The sequence below is a fragment of the Gopherus flavomarginatus genome, chromosome 7 (assembly GCF_025201925.1).
Source record: "Gopherus flavomarginatus isolate rGopFla2 chromosome 7, rGopFla2.mat.asm, whole genome shotgun sequence".
Classification (NCBI taxonomy): domain Eukaryota; kingdom Metazoa; phylum Chordata; order Testudines; family Testudinidae; genus Gopherus; species Gopherus flavomarginatus.
The window spans coordinates 78256008-78282638 of NC_066623.1; the positions used below are offsets into that span (position 1 = coordinate 78256008).

General features: G+C 41.1%; 2 protein-coding genes across 5 annotated transcripts in view; one reads left to right on the forward strand and one right to left on the reverse strand.

The window, feature by feature from the left end:
- The window catches only part of SLC30A7 (solute carrier family 30 member 7), a 52993-nt gene extending 40440 nt beyond the window's left edge, over positions 1-12553 (reverse strand). For 3 of the 4 annotated variants that reach the window (XM_050962372.1, XM_050962371.1, XM_050962370.1), the window contains exons 1-2: positions 12373-12553; positions 11977-12078 (exon numbers count right to left, since the gene is read on the reverse strand). In XM_050962372.1, the coding sequence (XP_050818329.1) occupies positions 11977-12078; positions 12373-12427 (157 nt within the window). In that variant the 5' untranslated portion in view covers positions 12428-12553. Of the gene's footprint in view, positions 1-9116; positions 9197-11976; positions 12079-12372 lie in introns of those variants that run through there. The other variant, XM_050962373.1, reaches the window with a different exon arrangement.
- Positions 12554-13446: 893 nt separating this feature from the next.
- On the forward strand, positions 13447-25180 carry EXTL2 (exostosin like glycosyltransferase 2). Its single transcript, XM_050962379.1, has 5 exons — positions 13447-14039; positions 16552-16635; positions 17185-17612; positions 20615-20685; positions 22355-25180. Exons 2-5 carry the CDS (start codon positions 16631-16633, stop codon positions 22844-22846), a joined length of 996 nt encoding a protein of 331 aa, XP_050818336.1. The 5' UTR covers positions 13447-14039; positions 16552-16630; the 3' UTR covers positions 22847-25180.
- Positions 25181-26631: the final 1451 nt, after the last annotated feature.

A 26631-nucleotide genomic window follows, 5' to 3' on the forward strand; every position in this document is an offset into this window, starting at 1 on the left:
ACAATCATTTCAGGCAATTTATTTCTTTAAATATGTATATTGGGTACTATGCATTATCAGGATTGCGTGGAAGGTGTGCACCATAAAATGGCATTCAAATGCCTCTCTACAGTGGCTACTAACGTCAGAAGCCACTGTGCATTACTGAACTGTGACAATACACAGTCTCCAGTAACTCAAGCAGCCAGTGTTCACAGAAGCGCTAACATAGCAGGGAACAGGCACAACAGTAGGGTAGATAGGGCATGTTCATGTTAAAGACTTTTTATAAAATCTAGTAATTCAAAAGTGTGGTTTTCAGGGGTGGGGAAGAGAGGAATCCCAAATGACAACTCAAGCAGCCTGCAAATTCTTTTAAGTCTCTGCCTGGTCCCAAATTCATGACCAGTAAAGTGAGCCTAATGTATGCCATGCTGCCAGAAGCTGCAGTAGTGTGAAGCAGCAAGCTGGAAAGACTTGCAGCTCCTTTAGGAAGGAATATTGTATTTTTAACTCAGTGGTAACAGATATTCTCTAAAGGAAACAAACCAATATCAGCATCTGCTTCAAATCATAATTAATCTTTCATAGCAGCACCTGGACTAGGGTGAAATGAAACAGCACCCACTTCTTAATGCCATTCAGTGAACGCAATGGACTCCATTCAAATGTTGGGTTACACTCATTTGTAACATTACATTTAGAATAAGAAGGTAATTTTCTACAAGGCAATATATGTGCATACACCACAAACATAATTAAGCACAGCTTTCTTTGTAAAGGCCAGATAACAGAAAGGTTACTTCTGTGGTTCTTTGAGGAAAAGTTACTTCTGCACTTTCACACATGTCTGATGTACCTTCCAGTGTTGATGCCTGCACAAAAACAGTCAATGATGGGGGTCACATTAGTACCGTTTCACAGTGCTGAAGATTAGGAGCTAAGCTTACATGAAAATGCAGAGGCCATTTCAAAAACTGCCCCCACATGCAATTACAAAATATTCCAGAGTCAGAAAATGTTTTAAAATGGACTTGTGTGCTTTTGTTGATTTATGATGTATAACAGCCAGATTTATTTTAAAGTTTGTTTTTGTCTTTTTACCTATCAAGAATAGAAAAATCTCTTCCTCTCTGGTTTCAGAGTAACAGCCGTGTTAGTCTGTATCCGCAAAAAGAACAAGTGTACTTGTGGTACATAAAGGACTAAAATTTATCTGAGCATAAGCTTTCGTGGGCTACAGCCCATTTCTTCAAATGCATAGAAGACCCATTCTATGCATCTGAAGAAGTGGGTTGTAGCCCAAGAAAGCTTATGCTCAAATTCATTTATTAGTCTCTAAGGTGCCACAAGTACTCCTGCTCTATTCTCTGATTATGCTGCAAGACGTCTGGGAGTTTCTAGAAATATTTGCTGTTATATTTAACACTAATTTAAGGGGAAAGGGAGTTTAATATTCGGGCAAAGAAACCTTCTATTACAGATTAATAATTAAGGTTAAATAGATGTTAACTAAAAAACAAATCCAGAATTTTAAGTAGCCTTACTTAAGGCTTCTCCTGAGAATGCTCAACTTTATCTTGGCTCTTGTGCGGTCCTCCAGTTAATCTTTAAGCACAGGCAGGACCTGAATTTCTAATGTAAAAAAAAAAGCAAACAAGCAATTTTATGAAGAGATCTTTCAGACCTTCTTTACCTTAAAAAAAAAAAAAAAAAGTCAGCAACAAATGGCACAAACCACATTTTTCCCTTTAGCGGGTTACCTATACAAAAACTTAACTGTTTTCAATTAAACTATTTCAGACTCTAGAGCATATACTGTTTTGCTAGATATATGTGTGAACACTGGAATTTTCAAAAGCCCTAAGTGAGGTAGGTACTCAATCGCCTTTGTATTTCAGTGAGGGCTAAACACCAAACTCATTTAGGCTTCTTTGAAAATCCCAGCCAAACATCAGATATAATTAAATTTAGATAATCTTGCAACATAGGAGCTTCTGTTTTACATCTTAGTAACTATTTAAGTGAGGAGTACAACATGAAATCTACTTATGCAAGTTTTGTTTCCTATTGCGAAACAAAATCATTAATTCCTTATTTTTAAAAAAATCCAATACAATGTATTGTAAAGCCACTATTTCACACTAATTAACTTTACAGTTCCTCCTCAATGAATTGATTTTAAAATACTGCTTTAGATTATAGGGTACATACTGAATATTTCTAGTTTGTCAAGAGAATTCTTTACTGTGTTTGACAAAAGGGACTAGAACTGCTACATTGCCAGCACGCCGCTAGGTAAGAAACTTGTCTTTCATTTTTTTCAGAAGTATATTTTTGTGAGCAAGGGGGCACTTTGGAACAATTTATGAACACACAAGAATTGATATCAAATTATTGCATTAGTACCTGAAAAAAATATCCATCATATGCAGTTGGTTGGCCTAGCAGCAAAAAGATTCTGAAGAGTGAGAAGTTGCAAATCTTTTCTTTTCAAAGGACAGTACACCAGTTTAGCATTTTGCATAGCCAATGTCTCTCCTAACTGCTAAATTAAATTTATCCAAATATATTTAGATGCAATCCACTACATTTAGAAGCTAATCATAATTAGAAAGCTTTTGTAGTCATTACAAAGATTTTTTAACAGAATGATGCTATCAAGACTGCAAGCAGCATGGTGCCACTAATTCTTCCATCAAATCACAAAAGTAATTTGTCATGCTGTATAAAAAACAGCAATAGTATATGGCCTAAAAGGGAGTGTCATAAACAGATAGTTAAGGGTTAACAGAACAGGAGTACTTCATGTCTCTTTTGACTGTAAAGGATTAACAAGTTCAGTGAGCCTGGCTGTCACCTGACCAGAGGACCAATCAGGGGACAGGATACTTTCAAATCTTGAGGGAGGGACGTTTGTGTGTGTACTGTTAGTGTTTGGTTGTTGTTCACTTTGGGGGCTCAGAGAGACCAGACGTGCAACCAGGTTACTCTCCAATCTCTTTGATACAGTCTCTTATAAGTCCAGAATAGTGAGTACTAGGTAGATAAGGCGAGTTAGGCTTATGTTTGTTTTCTTTATTTGCAAATGTGTATTTGGCTGGAAGGAGTTCAAATGTGTATTTTGCTGAAAGGATTTTACTTTGTACTTGTATACTTAGGCTGGGAGGGTATTCCCAGTGTCTATAGCTGAAAGACCCTGTAACATATTCCATCTTAAATTTACAAAGATAATTTTTACTGTTTTTTCTTTCTTTAAATTAAAAGCTTTTCTTGTTTAAGAACCTGATTATTTTTTTTTTATTCTGGTGAGACCTCAGGGGACTGGGTCTGGATCCACCAGGGAATTGGTGGGGAGAAAGCAGAGAAGGGGGAGAGAAAGGTTAATTTCTCTCTGTGTTAGGATTATTTTCTCTCTCAGGGAGAGTCTGGGAGGGGAAGAGAGAAGCAGGGGGGGAGGTGAATTTTCCTCTCTGTTTTAAGATTCAAGGAGTTTGAATCACAGTGATCTTCCAGGGTAACCCAGGGAGGGGAAGTCTGGAGAGGCAACGGTGAGGGAAAGGGTTTACTTTCCTTGTGTTAAGATCCAGAGGGTCTGGGTCTTGGGGGTCCCCGGGCAAGGTTTTAGGGGGACCAGGGAGTGTACCAGGCACTGGAATTCCTGGTTGGTGGCAGCGCTACAAGTGCTAAGCTGGTAATTGAGCTTAGAAGAATTCATGCTGGTACCTCATCTTTTGGATGCTAAGGTTCAGAGTGGGGAATTATACCATGACAGGGGGGTTTCCACAGCTAGTCATAAAGAAGCATCCTTTAAATTCAGTGATATGCCACAAGGAATATCACATTTTTGGAATCATAATCCAAAATCCCACAGCAAACGTTTGAACTTGTCTGTCATATGAAATCATAGCATTTTTTCTTTGCTGCTAATTCTTACATATATTTAGCTTTTCCCATCAGCCATCAATTGTATAGGCAAATATCAGAATAGACTAAACAATTTCATTTGACGCCGCTATACCTGCAGTGACCACTGCCAAGTAGATAAATTCAGTGTTATGGTAAAGTTTCAAGTACCTCTAATCTTGCACAATAACAGATTTTTTTGTGCAATGTTCAAGACCCATTTGCAAAAGAGAAGCAGAAGTAGTAGTAATATAGTTCTCAAACTCACTGGCAAAGCTCTACAATTACTACTATTTACATCCATTACCCTTTGGCTGCTGTAAACAGTTGTGGCCATAAGAAAGAAAACATCCAAGAGGGAAGGTATTTCCCTGTCTTAACATCTCACACATAGGTTAGTAGCATAAAGAATTCTTGCTTTTTTAGGGAACATAAACTAGCAGGTAAAGCATGAAGATGAAGAAACATCTTCACAAAACTGGGCCATATATGTGAAGACAGGCAAGGTAAAGTGACCCGAAGCAGTGACAGTACAGGTACCATGGACAACAAAATCATTTTGGATGTGTAAAATGAGATATTATTCAAAATTTGTTTTCCAGCACTTAACATCTCTCTGAATTCTGCCATTCATTACAGTATGCAAACTGAATTCCCCTCAGTGTCCAAAAAAAATGGACACTGAACAAAAAGATAAGCAGCAACCAAGTGTTTATTTTCACACTCAGTAAACCAAAAGTGTTCACATTCTCTATATTCCCTTTTCACACCTCAGACCGCTATTGGGAAAATATGCATATCTGAAATACTTGTTACTCAGAAAAAAATTCTGGCAAAGAATTTTACTCAAAAAGGCAACACCTTCATTCTAGGAGATTAAAAACAGACATTAAGATATAAATAAGCATATGTCTATTTATTTAGACTGTGAAATGTAATTTGAATTTGGACCTATAAAAAGCTATCACAATAAGCATCATGTTACTAGTGATTTAAAAATGGATGCATTATTTCCATTGTTTCACATTACAGGTCATTCATACACAATGTTTTGTGCAATTAGTTATTGCTGCATTAGTGCTAGAGATTGCAAAAGTCAACTGGGAAACTGTCAAGCACTCAATACAGTCATACAAATCCAGATGTTGAAGATAACAAGCTGTTGCATGGTATGCTAAGTGGCTCATCTCACCATGACATGTAACCAATACTTCATAAACTTCATTGGTGGCCTACTGGTTTCCAAATACAGTTCACAATGCTGGTTTTGGTCTAAAAAGCCCTAAATGGCATGGGATCCACCTATTTGAAAACTGTCACTTGATCACTGCTATTTTTAATTGTTCTCATTGCACTTTCCAGGTGAGATTTTTAACAACACTGTCAAGGTTACTTCCCCACTCTGAACTTTAGGGTACAGATGTGGGGACCTGCATGGACACTTCTAAGCTTAATTACCATCTTAGATCTGGTATCGCTGCCACCATCCCCCAAGCACTACTTTTCCCTGGGTAGTTTTGAGGCACTTCACCAATTCCCTGGTGAACACAGATCCAAACCCCTTGGATCTTAAAACAAGGAGAAATTAACCATCCCCCTTCCTTTCCCCCATCAATCCCTGGTGAGTCCAGATCCAATCCCCTTGGATCTAAAAACACGGAAAAATCAATTTGGTATTAATAAAAAGGCTTTTAATTAAAGAAAATAAAGGTAAAAGAAAACCCTCTGGGAGAGATTAGCATACCGGCTACTCTCACAGACAACAGATTCAAAACACAGAGGATGTTTACTCCCTGGGCACAAATTTAATGACAAAAAACAAAAAAAAAACCAAATACCCAATTTGATTCTACCTCTAATTGCATAAGACAGGTTACAAAGAAATAAACATAAACCTATTTATTCCTTTCTAAAACTTACTACTCTGATAAGAGGCTGGTTCCTTGATCTTTTTCACTCCAGCTGAAACTCTAAACAAAGGAAAAACTTCCCTCCTTCCTTTTGAAACATCTTGTTCCCCCATTGGTTCCTCTGGTCAGGTGTTAGCTAGGCTAGGTGAACTTTTTAATCCTTTACAGGTAAAAGAGGCATTAACCCTTAACTATCTGTTTATGACAAACACTCAGCACTAGTCTAACTTTAATGTTTTGGCAGAATATTACAGTCTGGCATAAATATTTTATTTGTTAAGCTTGCATAAAGATCAGACCTTCTAAGATAAAGATAAAGACGTTCTAAATGCAAATGTGTCTGATCTTTAGCACCTACCATCCTAAACCTGGTTTTCTAATCCTTTTAAATCTAAAACTATAACGTAGTACAAATTCAGACACAGATATCTAATCACCCCACACGCGCTCACTTGTAAATTTACAGAAATTGTATTGCACATAAGATTCAACTCATACCCTTACTCTTACTGTTGTCTTCGGCATTGTAAGATTTAAAAAAAAAAAAAAACTAGATGTGAAAGCTGTAGTGATGAGTATTAAGACTATTCTTGATTTATATTAATATTTTAATCGTCATAAGCAATATTTTAGCCACTTTTAAAAATCTAGCAGATATTTACTTCTGAAGATATTACTAAAGGAAGCAGGATGTGAATTTTACAAGATTAGTAATGAAATATGTAGCTTTTCATCACTGGTTACCAGTTCAAACTCAACCCAACTCAGAAGTGAATAAAGGCTGTGTCTATCTCTAGCTCTTCGAAGGTCTACATGATATGGGTTTGACTGCCTCAGCCCACGTCCAGACTAACCCGCGGCATCGGCGGGTTAAAATCGATTGCTCGGGGATCGATATATCGCGTCTAGTCTGGACGTGATGTATCGATCCCCGAGCGCGCTTACATCGATTCCGGAACTCCATCAACCCGAACGGAGTTCCGGAATCGACACGGAGAGCCGCGGACATCGATGCCGCGCCGTCCAGACGGGTGAGTACCTCGATTTTAGAAATTCGACTTCAGCTACGTTATTCCCGTAGCTGAAGTTGCGTATCTAAAATCGATTTTAATTCCTAGTCTGGACGTGGCCTCAGTTATCAGTAAACATATGTCCAGATCACAGAGGACCACCTCTACAACTAGCATGCCTGTTGGCAGTTTCAGTAAAGGAAGTCAACGAACAGACTATTCTCACATTTTGAGGTGACCCTTCCAAGCCAGCATGGGAAAACTTGAATTGCTGCAATTTATGTTGTTCCTATTCCAAGCCTGTCACTTCGGCATCTTTCATCAACATTAAATCCAGAAATATTGTTAAAAGAGATTAGATTAGAGATTAAATTTAAATGAACATTATTAACTATTTTATAAATTAATCATGTGGTTAATATATACCAAACAGAATATAAAAGATAAGCTGTTCTCAAACTGAAGGTCAGGACCCCATAGTGGGTAACGACCCCATTTCATTGATCAGGGCTGGCGTTAGACTTGCTGGGACCCAGGGCCGAAGCCCCACCGCCCAGGGCCAAAGCCCAAGGGCTTCAGCATTGGGTGGCAGGACTCAAGTTACAGGCCCCAAGTCTGGGGCTGAAGCCCTTGGGCTTTGGCCTCTGCCACCTTGGATGGTGGGGCTTCAGTGTTGGTTCCCCCTTTCCCCCTCCTTGGGTGGTGGGCATCGGGCAGGCTCAGGCTTCCCCCCTCCTTGGGTCATATAGTAATTTTTGTTGTCAGAAGGGGGTCGCGGTACAATGAAGTTTGAGAACCTCTGATCTAGACTAAAAATAACCCCCAAAACATTTGGTTTGTTCTGAATTTTAAATTACAGACCATTAGGAGTGAATGAATACACTTGGAAATTAGCTACCAGTGATTAAAATGACATTGAACTAAATTTTCAACTGTTGTTCTGATAGGTCACTTTGTAGTCCCTGAAATACAAGTAGCACAGACTTTATAAATCAATCACAAGTGTACTGGGAATTAGGATTACAGTTCCAAAAAAGTCTTTATTGGTCCTACCAATTATTGGTTCTCATTCCTCTTACCCCAGTTAAAAACTGGAAAAGCCAATCCACTATAGCCATAAGACTTATTGCACACAGGTTCAACTACCTTAGTTAGGAGGAAGATCACAGGAAGGGTGGTGTTAGGATTACTTTACTGAAGAGTCGTCCTACTTTGAAAGCTAATCCTTCAAACAAGATTATTTCCAAAAAATTTTACATCTGAATTGAATATTTCTCTCTCTAACTAGGTATCTGGGGAGGACTGTTCCAAGATTCCTAGAATAGAAAGAATAACAAAGGCTTCTATCTTCCTCCTAGTTGTTGGGAAAAAGCATATCAAATAAAGCTGGAGTACAATGTCCTGGAATCCTGAGGCAATATTTGTTATGACATTGCACACAGCAGATATACCTGTCTCCAATTATCAAGGACTTGACACTCAAATAAGGCTCTCTCCCCGTAGGAAAGATCATTTAGATTAAGGTAGGGTTCAAATTTAAGAATAGCTATTCCTGATTAATTCCCAGTGAGGAATTATTCTAATTCTGAAATAAGAGCACTTTCCAGAATAACTTCTTGTGTACAGTATCAGAGGGGTAGCCGTGTTAGTCTGGATCTGTAAAAGCAGCAAAGAGTCCTGTGGCATCTTATAGATGCATCCAACGAAGTGGGCATTCACCCACGAAAGCTCATGCTCCAATACGTCTGTTAGTCTATAAGGTGCCACAGGACTCTTTGCTGTTCTTGTGTACACAAGCTCTAAGAAAAGACGTCAATATCTTTGGCCATCAAGTGTGCTTATGCAGAAGCAGTTTCCTAAATAGGATACGATAAAATACGTTCCTTTGGCAAACAGCAAGGGATTGCAGAATAAGACATACAATACAATCACATATCTGATTACAATATACACTCAGACCTGGTCTACACTTAAAAGTTAGGACAGCAGAGCTTCGATGCTTAGTGGTGTGAAAAATTGAATCTATAGCGCTGACCTAACCCCCAGTGTACATGCACCTAGGTCAACAGATTCTTCCAGCGACCTAACTATTGCTGCGCGAGAAGGAGCAATACCTACAGCAATGGAAAAACCTCTTCCATCACTGTAGGAAGCATCTGCACTACAGTGCTAGAGCAGTATAGCTACAGCGCCATAGCTGTGCCACTGTAGTGCCCATACTGTAGTCAGGGCCTTAGTATACAGTGGTTCCCAAACTCGTTCTGCCGCTTGTGCAGGGAAAGCCACTGGCAGGCCAGGCCGGTTTGTTTACCTGCCGCATCTGCAGGTTCGGCCGATCATGGCTCCCAGTGGCCACAGTTCGCAGCTCCAAGTCAATGGGAGCTGCTGGAAGCGGAGGACAGCGTGTCCCTCAGCCTGGCCCGCCAGGGGCTTTCCCAGCACAAGCAACAGAACAAGTCTGGGAATCACTGGTCTACTAGGATAATAGGTGCTATAGAAAAACCTCCGGTAGATGCCAACCTTTCGGAGCTTAATTCTACAATAACAGAACAGTTCAAATACCACTGTAGTCTTTTCTTGTGTTTAAAAATATCTGTAATCTTCTTTCCTTCTTAAAAAAAAGACTTTACACACCGTAAGGTCCAATACACGAGACATTGTCTTCAGCCTACTAAGACATTATAGGATTGCAGTGGTGACAATTCCCCAAAAATATCATTAAAAAAAAATCACGTCACATCATACTTACCAACAGTACTCAAGATCAGTCTCTAACAAAAATATTTTGCAGCAGACTGGGACACACTAATATTCACAATAAGGGACAAGTACAGGGGCAGCAATAAAAGAACTAAAAGAACAAACGTCTTAAAGATGTTTCAGATATTGGGATAGTTTTCAGCTACACCAGTGGTTCTCAACCTGTGGTACACGGATCTGTGGGAGTCTGCAAATTAGGTCTAAAGGGACCTGCATCTCCATTCAAAAAAATTTAGGGGCCCACTATGCAATACTACCAATCTTTTTGCTTTGACAAGTTTACTCTGATGCAATACACAAAGCAATTTTTGTAGAAGATATAGCTTCACAAAATGTGTTACACACAAACAGGTTTCCTTCCCTATCTACCACACTCCATGTTATTCCACAGTTTCTTTCTTGTCATAAACTTAAAACAACTGCAATACAGGTTATGGAAACTGCATTAGAACTATGTAGTTACAGCAAATTTATCAGACTAACTTACATTTGAAAAGAATGATCAGAATGAAAATTCTAATCTCTACTATAAGAACATAATGGCACAATAACTTAAAAGGAAAATTATGGGCTATGGTAATCAGTCCCATAGTGCCTACCTACATCATTAACAGACTTGTTAATCCTTTATCACCTGGAAACAGAAATTCCCTGATCTTGATTCATTTTTACACAACACAATGCTTAGATGTATCCTTACTCACAAAGATCAAACATAAATTCAGATAAACTTATGTCAGATAAACTTGTGTGGGAACAAAAATAGTGGAATATGAAAACCTCTCTGACCACATCCTTTCTAGTGAACATTTCCAACATCTGAGACTTTGTTCTTAGCTTCTCCCATTAGACAGAGACATGAGCAGAATATTCGGGCACACCGAAGGCAACAATATCAAGTGTCAGATTTGAAATCCTTTGATCACCTGGACCTGTTGTACATCCTTCAAAAGATCAGTTTTAGAATCTCTAACATTAAACCTTCCTCCACACCAGAACAGTCTAACTTTGCCCACAGCAAACTATTCACAATTCTCAAAATAACTACAAAGTCAGGCAAATCTAAATGATTAATTGCCGTTCCGTGCCATCCAAACAGTGCTGAAGCAGCAACTCTTTTGATGAAAGCAAAGGATTTTACCTACATACAGTGAGACATTTAAAAACAATCATAGGAGGGTAACAGGAAAAAGAGCTTTTCACTTCTAGGTTAGTGCTTCAAGTAAGGCCCACAATAGAAAACTGTTAGTCTGATGGACCTTTTACGGTTTGTGAAGTCAAACCAAAATCTGTGTTCAGAAAGCAGGGATCCACTATTGGCGCTGCCACCTTTGTGGTCAGTCTCTGTAGAATCCAAAAAGTGAATGAATACAAAGACTGAAATCTCTCATCTTAAGGACAGTTCCTCTGTCAGCAGAGAGGCACATCCATAGTGCAAAGAAATCTGCCACTGTTTGTACACTTCCTTTTAAATGGGATAGATTATTTCTATTTACACTGGTGTCAAGTAAGCATCTTAAACCAGCACCAAAGTCACTTCACTTTTTTAATTTCTTTTACTATTGAAATATTTCATGTTGATTCTTAAGCTTTTGTCCTGTGTCTTGTCTAGCTTTATGAGTCTATGAGTTAATGACATATATTGTTTACCTATTCCAGGATGTTTCAACTCCACAAAGATAAGGGCACTCTATGCAGTGTTGCTTCTGCCTCTTGGCTATTAGTTTATCAACACTTCCACCTTTCAAGATAAAGGATCGATGTGGTAGGTGGGGGAGGGCAACTGCAGCAATCCCCAAATCGGGCAATGCACCCCAAAGCCACCACTACTCCTCTGCCCTGAACCCAGCAGACACAGCAGAGGAGATGGGGTCAGAAGCCCTCTTCAGCAATATGCAGAATAACACCTGAAAGATGGATCCAGGAGACCAGCACTGGCTATGCAGTTTTTATATCTAATTTCTGAGGTCTGTCTAAGCATGGCCATTATACACCTTTCAAGTCATACCCTTCCTCAATCCGAGTTAACTCCCAGATGTAGACAAGAGCTGAGACTAGCAGGGTGCAACGTCAGGGAAGGGGCACTTACAGCCCCTCCATCACGAAGCCAATGTTGTGGGAATCTTTCTTCAATAATTCAAAAGCCTCACTCAAGCCCGGTTATCAATCTGAGACACAGAGCTATTACCGTCCTGGGAGCTTGAGAGACAAGCATGGCCCTGAAACTCATGGAAGCTGCGGGAGGGACGGCGGGTCAGAGCCCCTAACTTCGCCCGACTCAACCTCCCCTACTTCAGGGACACCCCCGCCCGTCAACCCCGCCTGCCGGTGCTCGCACTCCAAGGCTGCGGCCCAGCGGCTCAGTACACGTGGCACTGGCTGCTGCGGGAGCCGCCCCCCCGCGCCGGTACCTGTTACTCCAGATGCCGTAGAGCAGCTCCACGAAGGCGAACGAGAGGTTGAGGCAGAGGAAGAAGAACAGGTTCCGCGAGGTCTTGTCGGACAGGATGGACCTAGACACAGGGCACAGCGGTCACTCGCTGCCGCGGCCCCGGGAAGGGCAACTGCGGCGCGGGGCACGGCCACTGCCCGGCGGCTGACAGCGTGAGCCGGGGGGGCGGCCCAGCGCACAGCCACCGCCCCTTCCCTCCGCAGGTGGCCGGGTCCCTCAGGCGCCGCGCCCCGGCTCCCAGGCACAGAGCCCCCGCCGAGGCCTGGGGCCGCCGGCTCCATCCCGGCCACTGCCACTCCCCAGTTCCGGGGAGCGCGTCCCGGGAGACCCCCCGGGCCCGGCCCCCGCCGCTCACCTGAACCAGCCCGAGACCTTGCTGAGCAGGTTGAACTTGGGCGGTTTGTACTCATCGTCCTTGATGGATAAAGGCAACATCTTCCCGGCGCCGGGCGCAGGCAACTCCGGAAAGGAGCGGGGCAGGCTGGGAGCGGCGCGGCTGCAGCGCCCCTTCGCCGCCCCGGGATCCGCTTCCGACACCTGCTCTGCGCCTGCGCAGGCGCCACGAGAGACAGTGGGCGTGGCCAGAAACCCAGTTCCATGTTTGGGGGCGGAGCTAGACCAGGAGAGAAGGGCGATTGGTAGGACAATGGCCCCAGCGTCTATCCGGAAGGGGCGGGGATGGGTGAAGGGAAGCTGGTGTCTGAGCCTGGCGGCGTGTTCCCTTCCTCTCTACTTCCCGGCGGGCCTGGCCAGGCTGGGCCGGTTGTGAGTGTCCTGCGGTACTAGCCTCTGCCGCGGGGTGCTGAGGCCCGCAGCTAAGCTGCTTTAGCCAGAGCCTGCGGAGGAGACATGCCTGTGATCGTTGCTCCTTGCTACAGCCTTTACAGCGACACTTCTCCGTCCCGAATCCTTTTCTGGATGTTCAAAAAATGACCTTTCCTTGAGTGTGCTCTCTCTCAGCACCCACAATCCTCTGTGTGGTACGCCCATAAGTACCTCCTTTCTAAATCAAAATGATCCTCTTTTTACTGCAGAGCTTCGCTGCTTGACTCAGCCCCTTCGGCACTGCAGCTTGAAAGCGCAGTTCAGGGAAATCAATTATTTGCTTGCAGATCACCTTCATCTTTTGATAGGTGACAGAAGCTGTATGGCTCCTCCTTCCGCCAAAACACACACGAGTCCAGGGACGCATTTTATACAGCAATTACTTTAGCTATTTCATTTCCACGAATTTTATACAGCGTTCTCAGAGGCAGTCAAATCCTAACACTGTCTTGAAAGATTATTTTGTTACTAAATAAAAACTGCCGAAGGTGGCTGCAAAATCCTCACTGTACTTATAATATCCTATAAGGTAAAATAATATTTGTATCAGCGAAGGCGTGAATAGGTTAGATATGTAGATTTCCCTTCTATTTTCTATCTAAATGAACTTCACATAATTATAATATCTTGTGTTTCTGTGTGACCCGCAATCTACAGAGAAATATTTGTATTTGAACGGGAATGAGGAAGAGATTTAATAAAGACTATAAAACAAATAAGGGAAATTTAGTTTTAGACATTCGCAGGTCATTTCAAGGTGAACTTCTCCTCGCATAAAACAGATGGGTCTGACACTGAAAACAAACACATGCAAAAAATATCTGACTCTCTGTAAGAATCAAAGCTTGCTTGAAAGAAGAGTTGACACAAACTGTTATGGTCGGGATAAAGCGTGAACTACAGATTCGAGCCTGCTGGGAGGAGGAGTGGTTTCATCCAGAAGGAAGTACTATGCCACAGAAAGGGAAGGGAGTACGGGCTTTTTCCAGACCTTCTGCTGAATCTCTCATGTTGCGATGAGGAAAGGAGGGTTTTTCTATCGATGTTGTTGACTTAAAAATACAACCAGTGCAAACTAACTGAGTTTACAAAAAATATGCACACTTCTTATGCTCGGTTAAAAAATCTCCATTCTTCCTCATGTAAATCAAGGTTTAGACAAATAATCTGTCTGGCTCACGGTCTCCAGCATTCTAGGTAAGAATATATTAAAATGCAATTATATGGAAGGTATTTTAGATTTGGACAACGATGTGAAGTGGCTGTTCTTTGAATAATTTAATTTATTTGGAATTTTTTTAATGAAATGTTCATAAAATGAATGCTTATTATTAGAATGGGTAGGGGGATACTGTGTAGGCAGAGAGATAGCAGCTTCAGAAGAATTCTTTCTTAAAAGGAGGGTTAAAACTGCATATCGTGACTTTCTCAGTATTTGTATTTTATTTTTGTTTAAAAGAGGTATTTCTTACAAAGGAATGTTGAGTCTTTGAATGTGGAAAGAAGCCCAATACAGTGCAGTGGAATTTTATATCCTACTTTGCTGCATTGTTCAGCATATTCATACATGAAAGCACCATGATACTAATTCTAATTTAATATCTTAAATTGAGATTCATCTGTGATATCCTTATTTATCATTTACAGCCCATTGTATGTTATTAAGTAAACACAAATGTACAGAAAGTTTTAAAATAGCACATAGCACTTATGTTTGCATTTTCATTGTGCTTTAAAATATTAACTAGTTAATCTTCACAACAATCTTGGCAAGTATCACAATGCCTGTTTTGAAAATAGGGAATCTGAGATACAATTTAAGATCTGCATTTTTAAAAATTCATATGGATTGCAACGGTATCGGTTTTCGGGAGACCATCTTGAGACACCTCTGGAATGATAAATTCTGAGAAGCTGCACCTCCTATTGATTTAATTAGGAATTGCACTTCCAAAAGTTAGGCACAATGGTGTCTCAAATTGGACACCCACAAATCGAGGCAGCCAAACTCAGTGGTCACTTTTGAAAACGGTGTAAGTGATTTCTCCAAGGTCACACAGAATCAGAACCAGAACCTAAACTCAGAAGGTCCTGACTGCCTGTCACATGTTCAGATCACTAGACAGTGCTGTAAATATACAGATTTTCCAATTTGCATTTCTATCAGTAAAGTATATATAACCTAAAATAAGTTATTTTGTTGATATGTAAGCATAGGTCCAACAACTTAATGTTAGCTCTTCCTCTTCTAAGTTTCCATATTTCTGTTGTCCATAGAAGCAGGTATCTATGTTCCTCACAGACAGATTTAACAAAAAAAACACAACCCTCACAAATTTCCTCTTAGTTTGGAGAAAAGAAGATGGGGAGGGGGGTAACATAACAGTTTTCAAGTACACAAAAGGTTGTTATAAGAAGGAGAGTGAAAAATTGTTCTTGTTCTATGTACTCCTGCCATGAGAGCAGGGGACTGGACTAGATGACCTATTGAGGTCTCTTCCAGTCCTATACTTCTATGATTGTCTTCCATCCAAAATGTATGAAATGCTCACTCTGATTCGCAAGCATGGAAAACACCGCCTCTGCAGTTCACAGATAATAATAAAAGTGAGCACTTTATGGGTAACTATTTGTGTTAGAGTACTAGCTAGAGGCGCTAACAAAAATTGTGGCCCTATTGTGCTAGGCACAGTGCAAACACAGAGTATAAATAACCCTGCCCCAAAGAACTTAATTTAATAATTTAAATGGGGAGAAGTATTTCCCTTTCTACAAAATGAGGATGCCACTAGACAGAGAGATTAAGGCCCCAATCCTGCAATGGCCTGCAGGCAGGGAGACCCCTAATTCCTTCACTGGCACAAGTGACCTGTCCAATGTCGTATGGGAAATCTGTGACAAACCTATGAACTGAACCTGGATCTCCTGGACCGCAATCTAGTGCCTTAACTACAAGACCTACCTTCCTTTCTGCCCTTCCACTTTTGCTACCATCCCACCTACCCTCTTGCCCCTGAACTTTTATTGCCATCCCCACCTAACCTGCCTTCAGAAGAGATGGGAAAAATCATAAAACCAAGTGATCACCATACATGCTTCCCCTTCAACCTCTAAATCAACCAATAAACATGGGAGATGGAGAACATGAAAGGTATGCACTGGGAAAATGGGAGACTATCACCTGAACCAGCTGTGATTATGGTAACTACGATGTAGTGTAATGTGATCTAGTGGATACGGCCTATTGGACTGAGATTGAGGACACCTGAGTTCTTTTCATAGCTCTGTGTCGCCAACCTGATGTTTCATTTTGGGCTGGTCACTTCAACTATCTTGTTTATTTAGATCGTAAACTCGTCCAGACTACCTAGCAAAACGGGGCTGTGTTGTTTGTAAGTGGCCTGTAAGTGTTACTGTAATACAAATAAATAATACAGCAATAAGCAGCTAAATATGCTCGAGGTATGAACTTTTTTCTTTCTAACATACTAGTTTAGCAATGCATTTTTATAGTGGTCATGAAATCCAATGAAAACTCTTCAGCTGAACAACAGGAAAAGATGGACAGTTGCCAAGAATGTGTACATTCATCAGTTGTTGAGATGAACACTTGCCTTATACACAAACTTATATGATTGTGAGAGGATCTTGGGTGCTCGGTGAGCAAATGCATCATCAAAAGTTACATAATTCCTTTTGCCTCCAACAGATCCATACAGAATTGATTTCACCTAATCAGCGCCATCCTTTAAAACAAACCAAAATAAACCCAGTCCAATTTGGCAAAAATGAGGTAAGTACATTTTTTTAAAACTAAAAGTATGACTTAATACATTGTTTAATCCTAATATTTTCTAAACTGGTCTATATATTGTGTAATTAATTAAGTGCTAGCATTTATTGTATCCAGAGGAAAGTAACATCCCTGTAAACTTTTAATACTTTCTCTAGGGTTTAAAACATGAAGGATCATCAAGTGCCACCAATTTTTAAATAGAACTCCTCACTGAAATCAATGGGGGGAAGGGTGCTTCTGCTTAAGCAAAACAAAAAGCCACTCCCAGCATGATATCACCCACTAGTTGTTTTTTAATAATCTTTATTGATCAGTAGCAAGCTTAGAAAGTTGCATCTGACTCATATCTGTCTTGAGAATAAAAGAGAGCAAAAGTACATAACAATTTTAAAAGTTTACCTAGGATAACCATCAACAAAGAATCCTCCCTGAATACCTGCCCTATGAGAAAGGGTGAGGTCCATGTTAATTTTACATTGAACTGACAAATATATAGGTAGATGATCGATGAATTTTCTCTTCCCATTTCAATTTTTGTTAATAAAGATGTCATCACATCTGTAAGCTACCAGGAAGAGTTATGGGAATCCGACTACTGCGCTTCTCTTCTGTGGTGATCTTTCTCTTACTCCTCGTGGCAGGTGCTTTAATGGCTTTGCTTCCTAACACTAAAGATGACAAAATGCCCAATTTGCGAAGGGAACGAAAATCCCAGGGCCAATCTGCCTTGGATTCATTTACTCTTGTTATGCAGACGTACAATAGGACTGACTTATTGTTGAAGCTCTTAAATCATTATCAAGCCATCCCCCATCTACACAAAGTGGTTGTTGTGTGGAACAACGTTGGGGAGAAGATACCAGAGGAAATGTGGAATTCCCTGGGACCCCATCCTGTACCTGTTGTCTTCAAAGTGCAGACCGTGAATCGCATGAGGAACAGACTCCAGATCTTCCCGGAATTGGAAACACAAGGTAATGAATGCCTCATTCTTATACGTAGCATTGTTGCTAACAATATTATTTACACTTTTCAGGACACTTATTTTATCTGTCACTCAGAACAACTGCATATTTTATCATTATGGAAAAAATCCCACTGACCAAGTGGATCCAGAAACCTCTGAATCTAGCAGATGTTGAGCAATTCCACTTAGTAGAAAATAGGGGCTGGGAAGATGTAAGCAGCGGGACAAATGGAGATCCTGTAGCATGGATGTTAGACACCCTCTGCCCCTTGGAGGCTGTATTAGAAGCACTGGGTGAAGGAGAGAATGGAGGGAGGGCGCTTGCTGTACTCATGGAAATGTGGCTGCTGTCTCAGTTTCTTCTTTCAGGCAAAGGTGACTAGATAGATTAGCTTTCCAGCCAAATACAAAATTCCTCCCTAATCCAACAAAACAAACATTAAAAAAAGTCCAAATCAGTACAGGGGTTCACATACCTTCTTCTACAGCAGGGGTGGGCAAACTTTTTGGCCTGAGGGCCACATTGGGTTTCCAAAATTGTATGGAGGGCTGGTTAGGGGGGGCTGTGCCTCCCAAAACAGCCAGGTGTGGCCCGACCCTCCCTGCTTCTCGCCTCCTGACGGCCCCCCCGGGTCTCCTGCCCCATCCAACTCCGTTCCCTGTCCCCTTACAGCCCCCCCGGGACCCCTGCCCCATCCAACCCTCCCTGTTCCCTGACTGCCTCCCGCAGCCCCAGCCAACCCCTCCTCTCATTCCTGACTGTCCCCCTGGGACCCCTGCCCCTGTTGAACCCCCCAGTTCCCTGCCCTCTGACCACCCTGACCACCCCCTCAAACTCCCCTGCCCTCTATTCAACCCCCCCTGCTCCCTGCCCCCTGCCCCCTTACCATGCTGCCTGGAGCACCGGTGACTGGTGGCACTACAACCACAGTGCCCAGAGCACCAAGACAGGCAGCCGTGCCACCTGGTTGGAGACAGCCACACCACCGTGCAGCACAGAGCACCGGGTCAGGCTATGGCTCTGCAGCTGCGCAGCCCGGCCACCCAGAGCATTGTGCTGGCTGCACAGTGAGCTGAGGATGTGCAGAAGGGGGGACAGCAGGGGAGGGTCCGGGGGCTAGCCTCCTGGGCCAGGACCTCGGGGGCCTGGCAGGAGGGTCCTGCAGGCCGGATGTGGCCCGAGGGTCAGAGTTTGCCCATCTCTGTTCTACAGCTGTTTGGTGGAAATCCAAAAGCATGTGCTGCTCCCTATATTCCCTCCTTAGCCCAGTCTGATTCTTTAGCCCAAATCACTGTTTCTTCTCCAAGTATTTTTCCCTTCCCTTTGGCTTTTCATCCAGGCCTCTTCCTCAACTTTTTGCAGGAGAGACCCGACAAGTCCTGTTTCCTTCAAGTAAAAAGACACATAAATCCCACCTCTTCTGTGGTCTCTTTCTTGTTTGTATAAAGGAAACTTTTATTTCACTACCCCTTATGCTAGAATACGTGGCTACTCAAACTAAAATTCCCAGAAAGCCTCTGAGCACTACAGCCCCCAGAATGCCCTGCTGCTTAATCAGGTTGCACTAAGCCATACCATTGCCTTAAAGGGCTCAGCACACCATTCTGTTTTCTTCCTGCTTGCATCCTGCTTTCACCCCTACATGCTGCATGTTTTCAGGTTCTAGGGTCTCATGCTAGAAAGGACCACAAAATCATCTAGTCTGATTCCCTGTATATGACAAATCCACCCAGCACTCACATACCAAACCCAACCACTGAAATTCGACCATAGTATTATACATGAAACTAGACTATTACATGCAACAGGGAGATAACAAGAGTGACAGAGGAGCACGAATGCCTGAGACTTCTGCAATGTCAGGGAACTGATTAAGTGAGATATACCCAGTTAATCCCTGCAGTTGACTGCATCCCATGCTGCAGAGGAAGGTGAACCTCCCTCCCCGACCCTGCCCAAAGTCACCAGAGATCGGAAGCAACAGGCCTTCTCATGCAGTTAATAAGAGAGAATTTTTGCTTATATAATATGCTACTTTTACCTGTCTAGGTCCCAGAAAAGTGGTGTGGAAATACTTATGTCTTGGTGTTTCCTTGATGTTAAGAAATAATTATGTGGAAAATCATATAATCCATCATACTGGACAATATGGGATCTGATTTTTTTCCTTGATTTTTATAGTTGTCCTTTTCACAGTATTAAAAAACTATTATGACTGCAACCTGACCTGCAAATTAGTAATGTCTGTTGTATTCCTTTGATAGCTCAGTGGTTTGAGCATTGGCCTGCTTAAACCCAGCGTTGTGAGCTCAATCCTTGAGAGGGTCATTTAGGGAACTAGGGTAAAAATCTGGAGATTGGTCCTGCTTTGAGCAGGGGGTTGGACCAGATGACCTCCTGAAGTCCCTTCCAACCCTGATAGTCTATGAACTCCTCCCCCAACAGATTTTCTGCTGTTCAGCTATGCTACACAACTTGTAATGCTACAGTGATAGTTTGTGATTGATAATAGCAATAATGTGCTAAAAATTATGTTCACTTCAGGTCAATTAATCATCTGTTACAATTGCAAAGTTAAACATCCTTTTCACTGCAACCTTAATATCTAAGTATATGTTTTCAGCCTAGTGCATGGTGATTTAGCTATGCAGCTCATCCTAATGTTCATAGGAGTTATCTGGCTAGCTTGTCATTGCATATACCACAGGTAAATTCTCACACACAGGCAGTCCTCGGACTTAAGACACAATTGGTTCCTGAAAATTGCATCCTAAATCGAAACAGCGTAACTCAGAACTGCAATCCACTCCATTGCGGGACTGAGGGTTGTAAAGTCAAAACCAATGGTCGTTAAGTCGAATCAAGGTGTCAATCTAGAAGCGTCGTATGTGCCATTTGTTGTAAGTCAAAGATCATAAAGTTGAGGACTGCCTGTATTTATCACTTAATGATTTTAAATTTTTATTTACATGCATTAAAAAATTAAAATGTCTTTTCCCTCTCTTCAGCTGTTTTAATGATGGATGATGACACACTGATTAGTGCCTATGACCTTGCTTTTGCCTTCTCTGTTTGGAAGGTAATGTTTATATATTGCATCCTGCATATTTAAAATGGAGTTTATATCAGTTTTACTAAATGGAAAGATTAAATCAGTTCATTGTTGCTATTTCCAGGACATGCTGTTATCACCTGTCATATAGATGATCAGCTAAATTCTAAAAGGCAAGACCCTCAAGAATAATATTTTAATGATACAAAATTACAGACTGCAGGTATAAACGATGTTTTTACCATTCCTCTGCTTAAAAAGCAAATTACCAAGTCACAGATATCAGAAAATCTAATTGGTTAAATGCAGCAGAGAAAATTTAATTTGATCTGGAAGCTGTACACCAGAAATCAATAGTAATATTTCTCTTTACTGTTGTCATGATATAATTCCCCAATCTGAACCTTAGAGTCCAAAAGATGGGGTACCAGCATGAATTCCTCTAAGCTTAATTACCAGCTTAGATCTGATAAGCTGCCACCACCCAAAAATATAGTGTTTTGGGGCACTCTGGTCCCCCCCAAAACCTTCCCTGGGGACCCCAAGACCCAAATTCCTTGAGTCTCACAACAAAGGGGAATAAACCATTTCCCTTCCCCCTCCTTTCTTCCTCCCAGATCTTTCCCGCCCTGGGTACACTAGGAAATCACCGTGATTCAAACTCCTTGAATCACAACACAGAGAAATCAGGTTTTTTCTCCCTCTTCTCTCCCCCTCCCAGGCTTTCCCTCCCTGAGCTATCCTGGAGAGATAGACAGATTCAAGCTCCGTGAATCTAAAACACAGAGGAAATTCACCTTTCCTCCCCCACTCCTCCTTCCCTTCTCCCACCAATTCCCTGGTGAGTACAGACTCAGTTCCTTTGAGCCTTAACAAGGGAAAATATTTAAACAGGTCTTTTAAAAAGAAAAGCTTTTAATAAAAAGAAAGAAAAAAAGTAAAAGTTGTCTCTGTAATTTAGATGGTAAAAGTTACAGGCTCTTTCAGCTTATAGACACTACAGAGAAACTTCCCCCCAGCAAAAGTACAATTTAAAATACTTCCAGCAAAATACACATTTGCAAATACAGAAAACAATCAAAAGACTATAACCGCCTTTTCTACTTAATACTCACTATTCTGAATCTATAAGAGACTGTAGCAGGGAGATTGGCAAGAAACCTGGTTGCACGTCTAGTCCCTTTCAGGACTCAGAGAGAACAAAGCAAAACCCAAAAAACACACACAAAGGCTTCCCTCCACAGAGATTTGAAAGTATCTTGTTTCCTGATTGGTCCTCTGGTCAGGTTCCCTGTTTGTTAACCCTTTACAGGTGAAAGAGACATTAACCCTTAACTATCTGTTTATGACAACTGTGTAGAGATTATCTGTGGGCTTATTTTGATCCCAAATGCATGAATGCAAATTAACTTTGGCCAGATGCTATTTGGCATTGTATGATGTGGAGTGAGGCAGTGTATCAGTTTCTGCTGGTCATTTTGTATTAACTTGCAACAGTTTCAATGTGGTGCAGGCCAGCGGACCACAGAGCTGATTATTTTATATTATCTGCACCTTTCATAGCAATTAATTTGCACCTCTATCAATAATAGCCTTATAAGGGATCTTATATTAAGAGGTTTTGTACAGCTGTATTGATTAACTTTTTGATTGTAGTGTGGAGCTCTAATTTTGCTATCTTTTGATTTTCTTACAGCAATTTCCAGATCAGATAGTGGGATTTGTTCCTAGAAAACATGTTTCCACTTCTTCAGGTATATACAGTTATGGCAGCTTTGAATTGCAGACACCTGGATTTGGAAATGGGGACCAGTACTCCATGGTTCTCATAGGAGCAGCATTCTTTCACAGCGGATACCTAGAACTCTTTCAAAAGCAGCCTGATGCTGTTCATGCTTTGATAGATGAAACTCAAAACTGTGATGATATTGCCATGAATTTTCTAGTGGCAAAGCATACTGGAAAGCATTCAGGAGTGTTCGTGAAACCTGTTGACATAAGGAATTTAGAAAAAGAGACTAACAGTGGTTATTCCGGAATGTGGCACCGAGCAGAGCACTTGCTACAAAGATCTTACTGTCTAAATAAATTGGTTAATATTTATAACAGTATGCCATTAAAATATTCTAACATTATGATTTCTCAGTTTGGGTTCCCTAATTATGCCAATCACAAGAATAAAATGTAAGAATGTATAGTATAAGGGGTATAAGTTACACATCAAACAGTAAATTCAAATCAGTGTAAGTTAAATGCTGAGGGACCAGAAGGCATGCATTACTCCAGCTTGTCCTTCTTTACACATAGCCTCTGAATTTAGCCCGCAGTAATTTCTTTCCCCAGTGTAAGTTATTGAGAAAGTTTAAAGAACAGTGTGTGTGTAATGTTCACTTACCATAAAATCACCTTAATCTCTTAATACTTGAGAAGCTGTTATTGTCAAAATTACAGGGCCAGATCTTCAAAAGCATGTGCAGAAAAATGCATAATCACTTGGTGCGCACATATGAAGAACTTAACTTCTATTTCTTTAGAATATATTTACCCAATCAAATGACATTTTGGCATATTTGTGTTGTTTATATATATATATATCGCTTATGAGACTGTTCTATTTTTCTCAACAATTTCTAGTGAAAACTTTTAAGGGTTACACTGAGCTGTTTGCAAGAGTATTAGACTTGGTTATAAAACTCCTCAAAGCTTGTATGTTAACTACTGTTCTTCAGCGTGAAATGTTCCTGAGGTTCCAATCAAACCATAAGCCTAACTAAGTCATGGAACAAAGAACAGTCTCAGTATCAAACATCTCTAGGAGCCTCGCCTACAACACTGGCCACTGAGGGGTTATGGAGCATGATGTGGCTGATGCCGCCTTTTCTCCTATCATTACTTTGCCCAGTCACTGGGACGCTGCTCAGTAACTGAAAGGTAAAAGTTCTAATTGCTAACTTGGGAAAGATAATGAACATGGAAAGCATATATCATAAGAAATGTAGCTTACGTTACCACATATGCAGCCAAAAGAGACAGGTGCCATATTTGCCATTTACTACAGCCTTTAGAACTTACTCTTATATCTGTATTTTGCATGTACAGTAGAACCTCAGAATTATAAATGCCTCGGGAATGGAGGTTGTTTGTAACTCTAAAATGTTCCTAACTGAACAAAACATGGTTGTTCTTTCAAAAGTTTACAGCTGAACATTGATTTAGTACAGCTTTGAAACTTTGCTATGCAGAAGAAAAATGCTGCTTTCCGGGTTTGTTTGGTTTTTTTTAGTAGTTTAGATTTAACATTGTACTGTATTTGCTATTTTTTTTTTTTTTTGGTCTCTGCTGCTGCCTGATTGTATACTTCTGGTTCCAAATGAGGTATGTGGTTGACTGCTCAGTTCGTAACTCTGAGGTTCTACTGTACTTTATATTGGAGAAGTGTGCCTGAAAAGCAACTCAGATTTTAAAAAGAATGTTTTAAGTATAATTGTTGGTAGTAACTACAGATAAACTCGATTTTGTCTGTTTAGCTGTTTTGCATCTGATCCAGAAGGTATATTTTGTAAGCATACAGGTCTACTTTTATTTTGTTTTACTGTTTGAACTGAATATATTCTATTTTTATTTCCTTCACCTGTTTTCAAATGGCAAAGCTAATAAACATCTATGATAAAAAATAAAATGTTGTGTAGTTAATGGAGACATTAGGAAATATGTTGTAGGCTACACACCTGCACTGGCGAGGACTGGACTAGATGACTTGTTGGGTCTTTTCAGTCTCTGAATTCTCCGGTCATGGCTACGTTAAATGGACTTGTTACCATTGGCTGTTATCAGCTTGGGACTGCTGAACTAGTACTGGAAATATTTAAAATGTTAGGGTATATAGGACAAAGCCATTATAAAAAATATTCATGGGACGTGGAAGAAATAATCTATGGCAATGTAATTTAGACACTGACAGATCAGATCAGTGAGCCTTAGTGGAACCAAGTCTCAGAACTAAAAAGGAGCTAGTCCCATCTACACTAGCAGTAAAAATTGTTCTAAATGCTGTGGCAGACAACCATTGTCAGGAATGAGTCATTTTCCTAGCGTAGACATGGTTTATGATTATCATTCCTGTAACAGGTTAGCTGAGCAAAAAGGACTCTTAGGTAATGTCAGAAGTTCTTTACAAGTAGGCTGATTATGACCATGCTTTTTACACTTGTTCTTTAGTTGTATTATAGGATTTGTTTTATATCCAGTGTAATCTTCTTAGCTTTAGCAGCTGTCAAATATTAAGTGGCAAAGTATGTTTTAATGTGAAGACTAAAACTCTGCTTACTGCTCTTGTTGGAGTAATCAATGTAGATTTAATGATCACACAACAGGGATAAATAGTATATGTATATCTGTGGTCTTTCTACCAATGCAGACCTGCTTGCAGTAACTCACTGTGCATCACTTGCTTATTGTTGCTTCTGTGACTTTTTTTCTTTTCTGTATCAGTTGTCAATTAATAAAAGAAGTGTTCATCATACTGATAAATTAATTTGTAGCATTGTTAGACAAATTATATACTTATGTACTTTTTTGTCTTATAATAGTACTATTGGCAAAGTTTTCAAGTGTTAGGTACAGTTCCCACAAAATTGGTGTACAAATCCACCCCACCTAACAAATCTTGCCTTTCTGCAGGCAGTTTGGGCAAACAGTTGCAATATGTACCCAAAGGGTTAGGTTAGCGCCCTTCCCCCCCATTTGAAAATTTGGCATTAAGCATCTGGTTTAAACATAGTAGTTGAAGAAAATTAAAATCTCATACTGCAACTCTAGCCCTAAGTCATCCTCCTGTGCCTAGGAATTCAAAGTGTTACTGTAAAAGCAGCAAAGAATCCTATGGCACCTTATAGACTAACAGACGTTTTGGAGCATAAGCTTTCGTGGGTGAATACCCACTTCTTCAGATGCATGTGGTGGAAATATCCAGGGGCAGGTATATATATGCTAGCAAGCAAGCTAGAGATAATGAGGTCAGTTCAGTCGGAGGATGAGGCCCTGTTCTAGTAGCTGAGGTGTGAAAACCAAGAGAGGAGAAACCGGTTCTGTAGTTGGCAAGCCATTCACAGTCTTTGTTCAAGCCTGAGCTGATGGTGTCAAATTTGCAGATGAACTGAAGCTCAGCAGTTTCTCTTTGAAGTCTGGTCCTGAAGTTTTTTTGCTGCAGGATGGCCACCTTAAGGTCTGCTATAGTGTGGCCAGGGAGGTTGAAGTGCTGTCCTACAGGTTTTTGTATATTGCCATTCCTAATGTCTGATTTGTGTCCATTTATCCTTTTCTGTAGAGACTGTCCAGTTTGGCCGATGTACATAGCAGAGGGGCATTGCTGGCATATGATGGCGTATATTACATTGGTGGATGTGCAGGTGAATGAACCAGTGATGGTGTGGCTGATCTGGTTAGGTCCTGTGATGGTGTCGCTGGTGTAGATATGTGGGCAGAGTTGGCATCGAGGTTTGTTGCATGGATTGGTTCCTGAGCGGTGTGCAGTTACTGGTGAGAATATGTTTCAGGTTGGCAGGTTGTCTGTGGGCAAGGACTGGCCTGCCACCCAAGGCCTGTGAAAGTGTGGGATCATTGTCCAGGATGGGTTGTAGATCCTTGATGATGCGTTGGAGGGGTTTTAGCTGGGGGCTGTATGTGATGGCCAGTGGAGTACTGTTGGTTTCTTTCTTGGGTTTGTCTTGCAGTAGGAGGCTTCTGGGTACACGTCTGCATATCTTCCTTCAATTGGTATGGGTAGCAGCTCTATTTGCCATATATTGAAGTTCCACAAGGGATAGGGGAGTATGAAGCCCTACCCTATAATTTCCCTCAAGATTTTTTTTTTGAAGGAAACCAGCCCATATAAGACCCATCCATCCTATCTTCAAATCTGTTTGAAGCTTACACCACTAGGACTGGATTAGTCAGTGGATGAACAAATTCTGA

Excerpts from the sequence above, each read along its gene's own strand:
- EXTL2 (XM_050962379.1), top strand. Across the intron at positions 17,613-20,614 it reads CCCGGAATTGGAAACACAAG|CTGTTTTAATGATGGATGAT; the intron begins GTAATGAATGCC and ends CCCTCTCTTCAG. Across the intron at positions 20,686-22,354 it reads TTGCCTTCTCTGTTTGGAAG|CAATTTCCAGATCAGATAGT; the intron begins GTAATGTTTATA and ends ATTTTCTTACAG.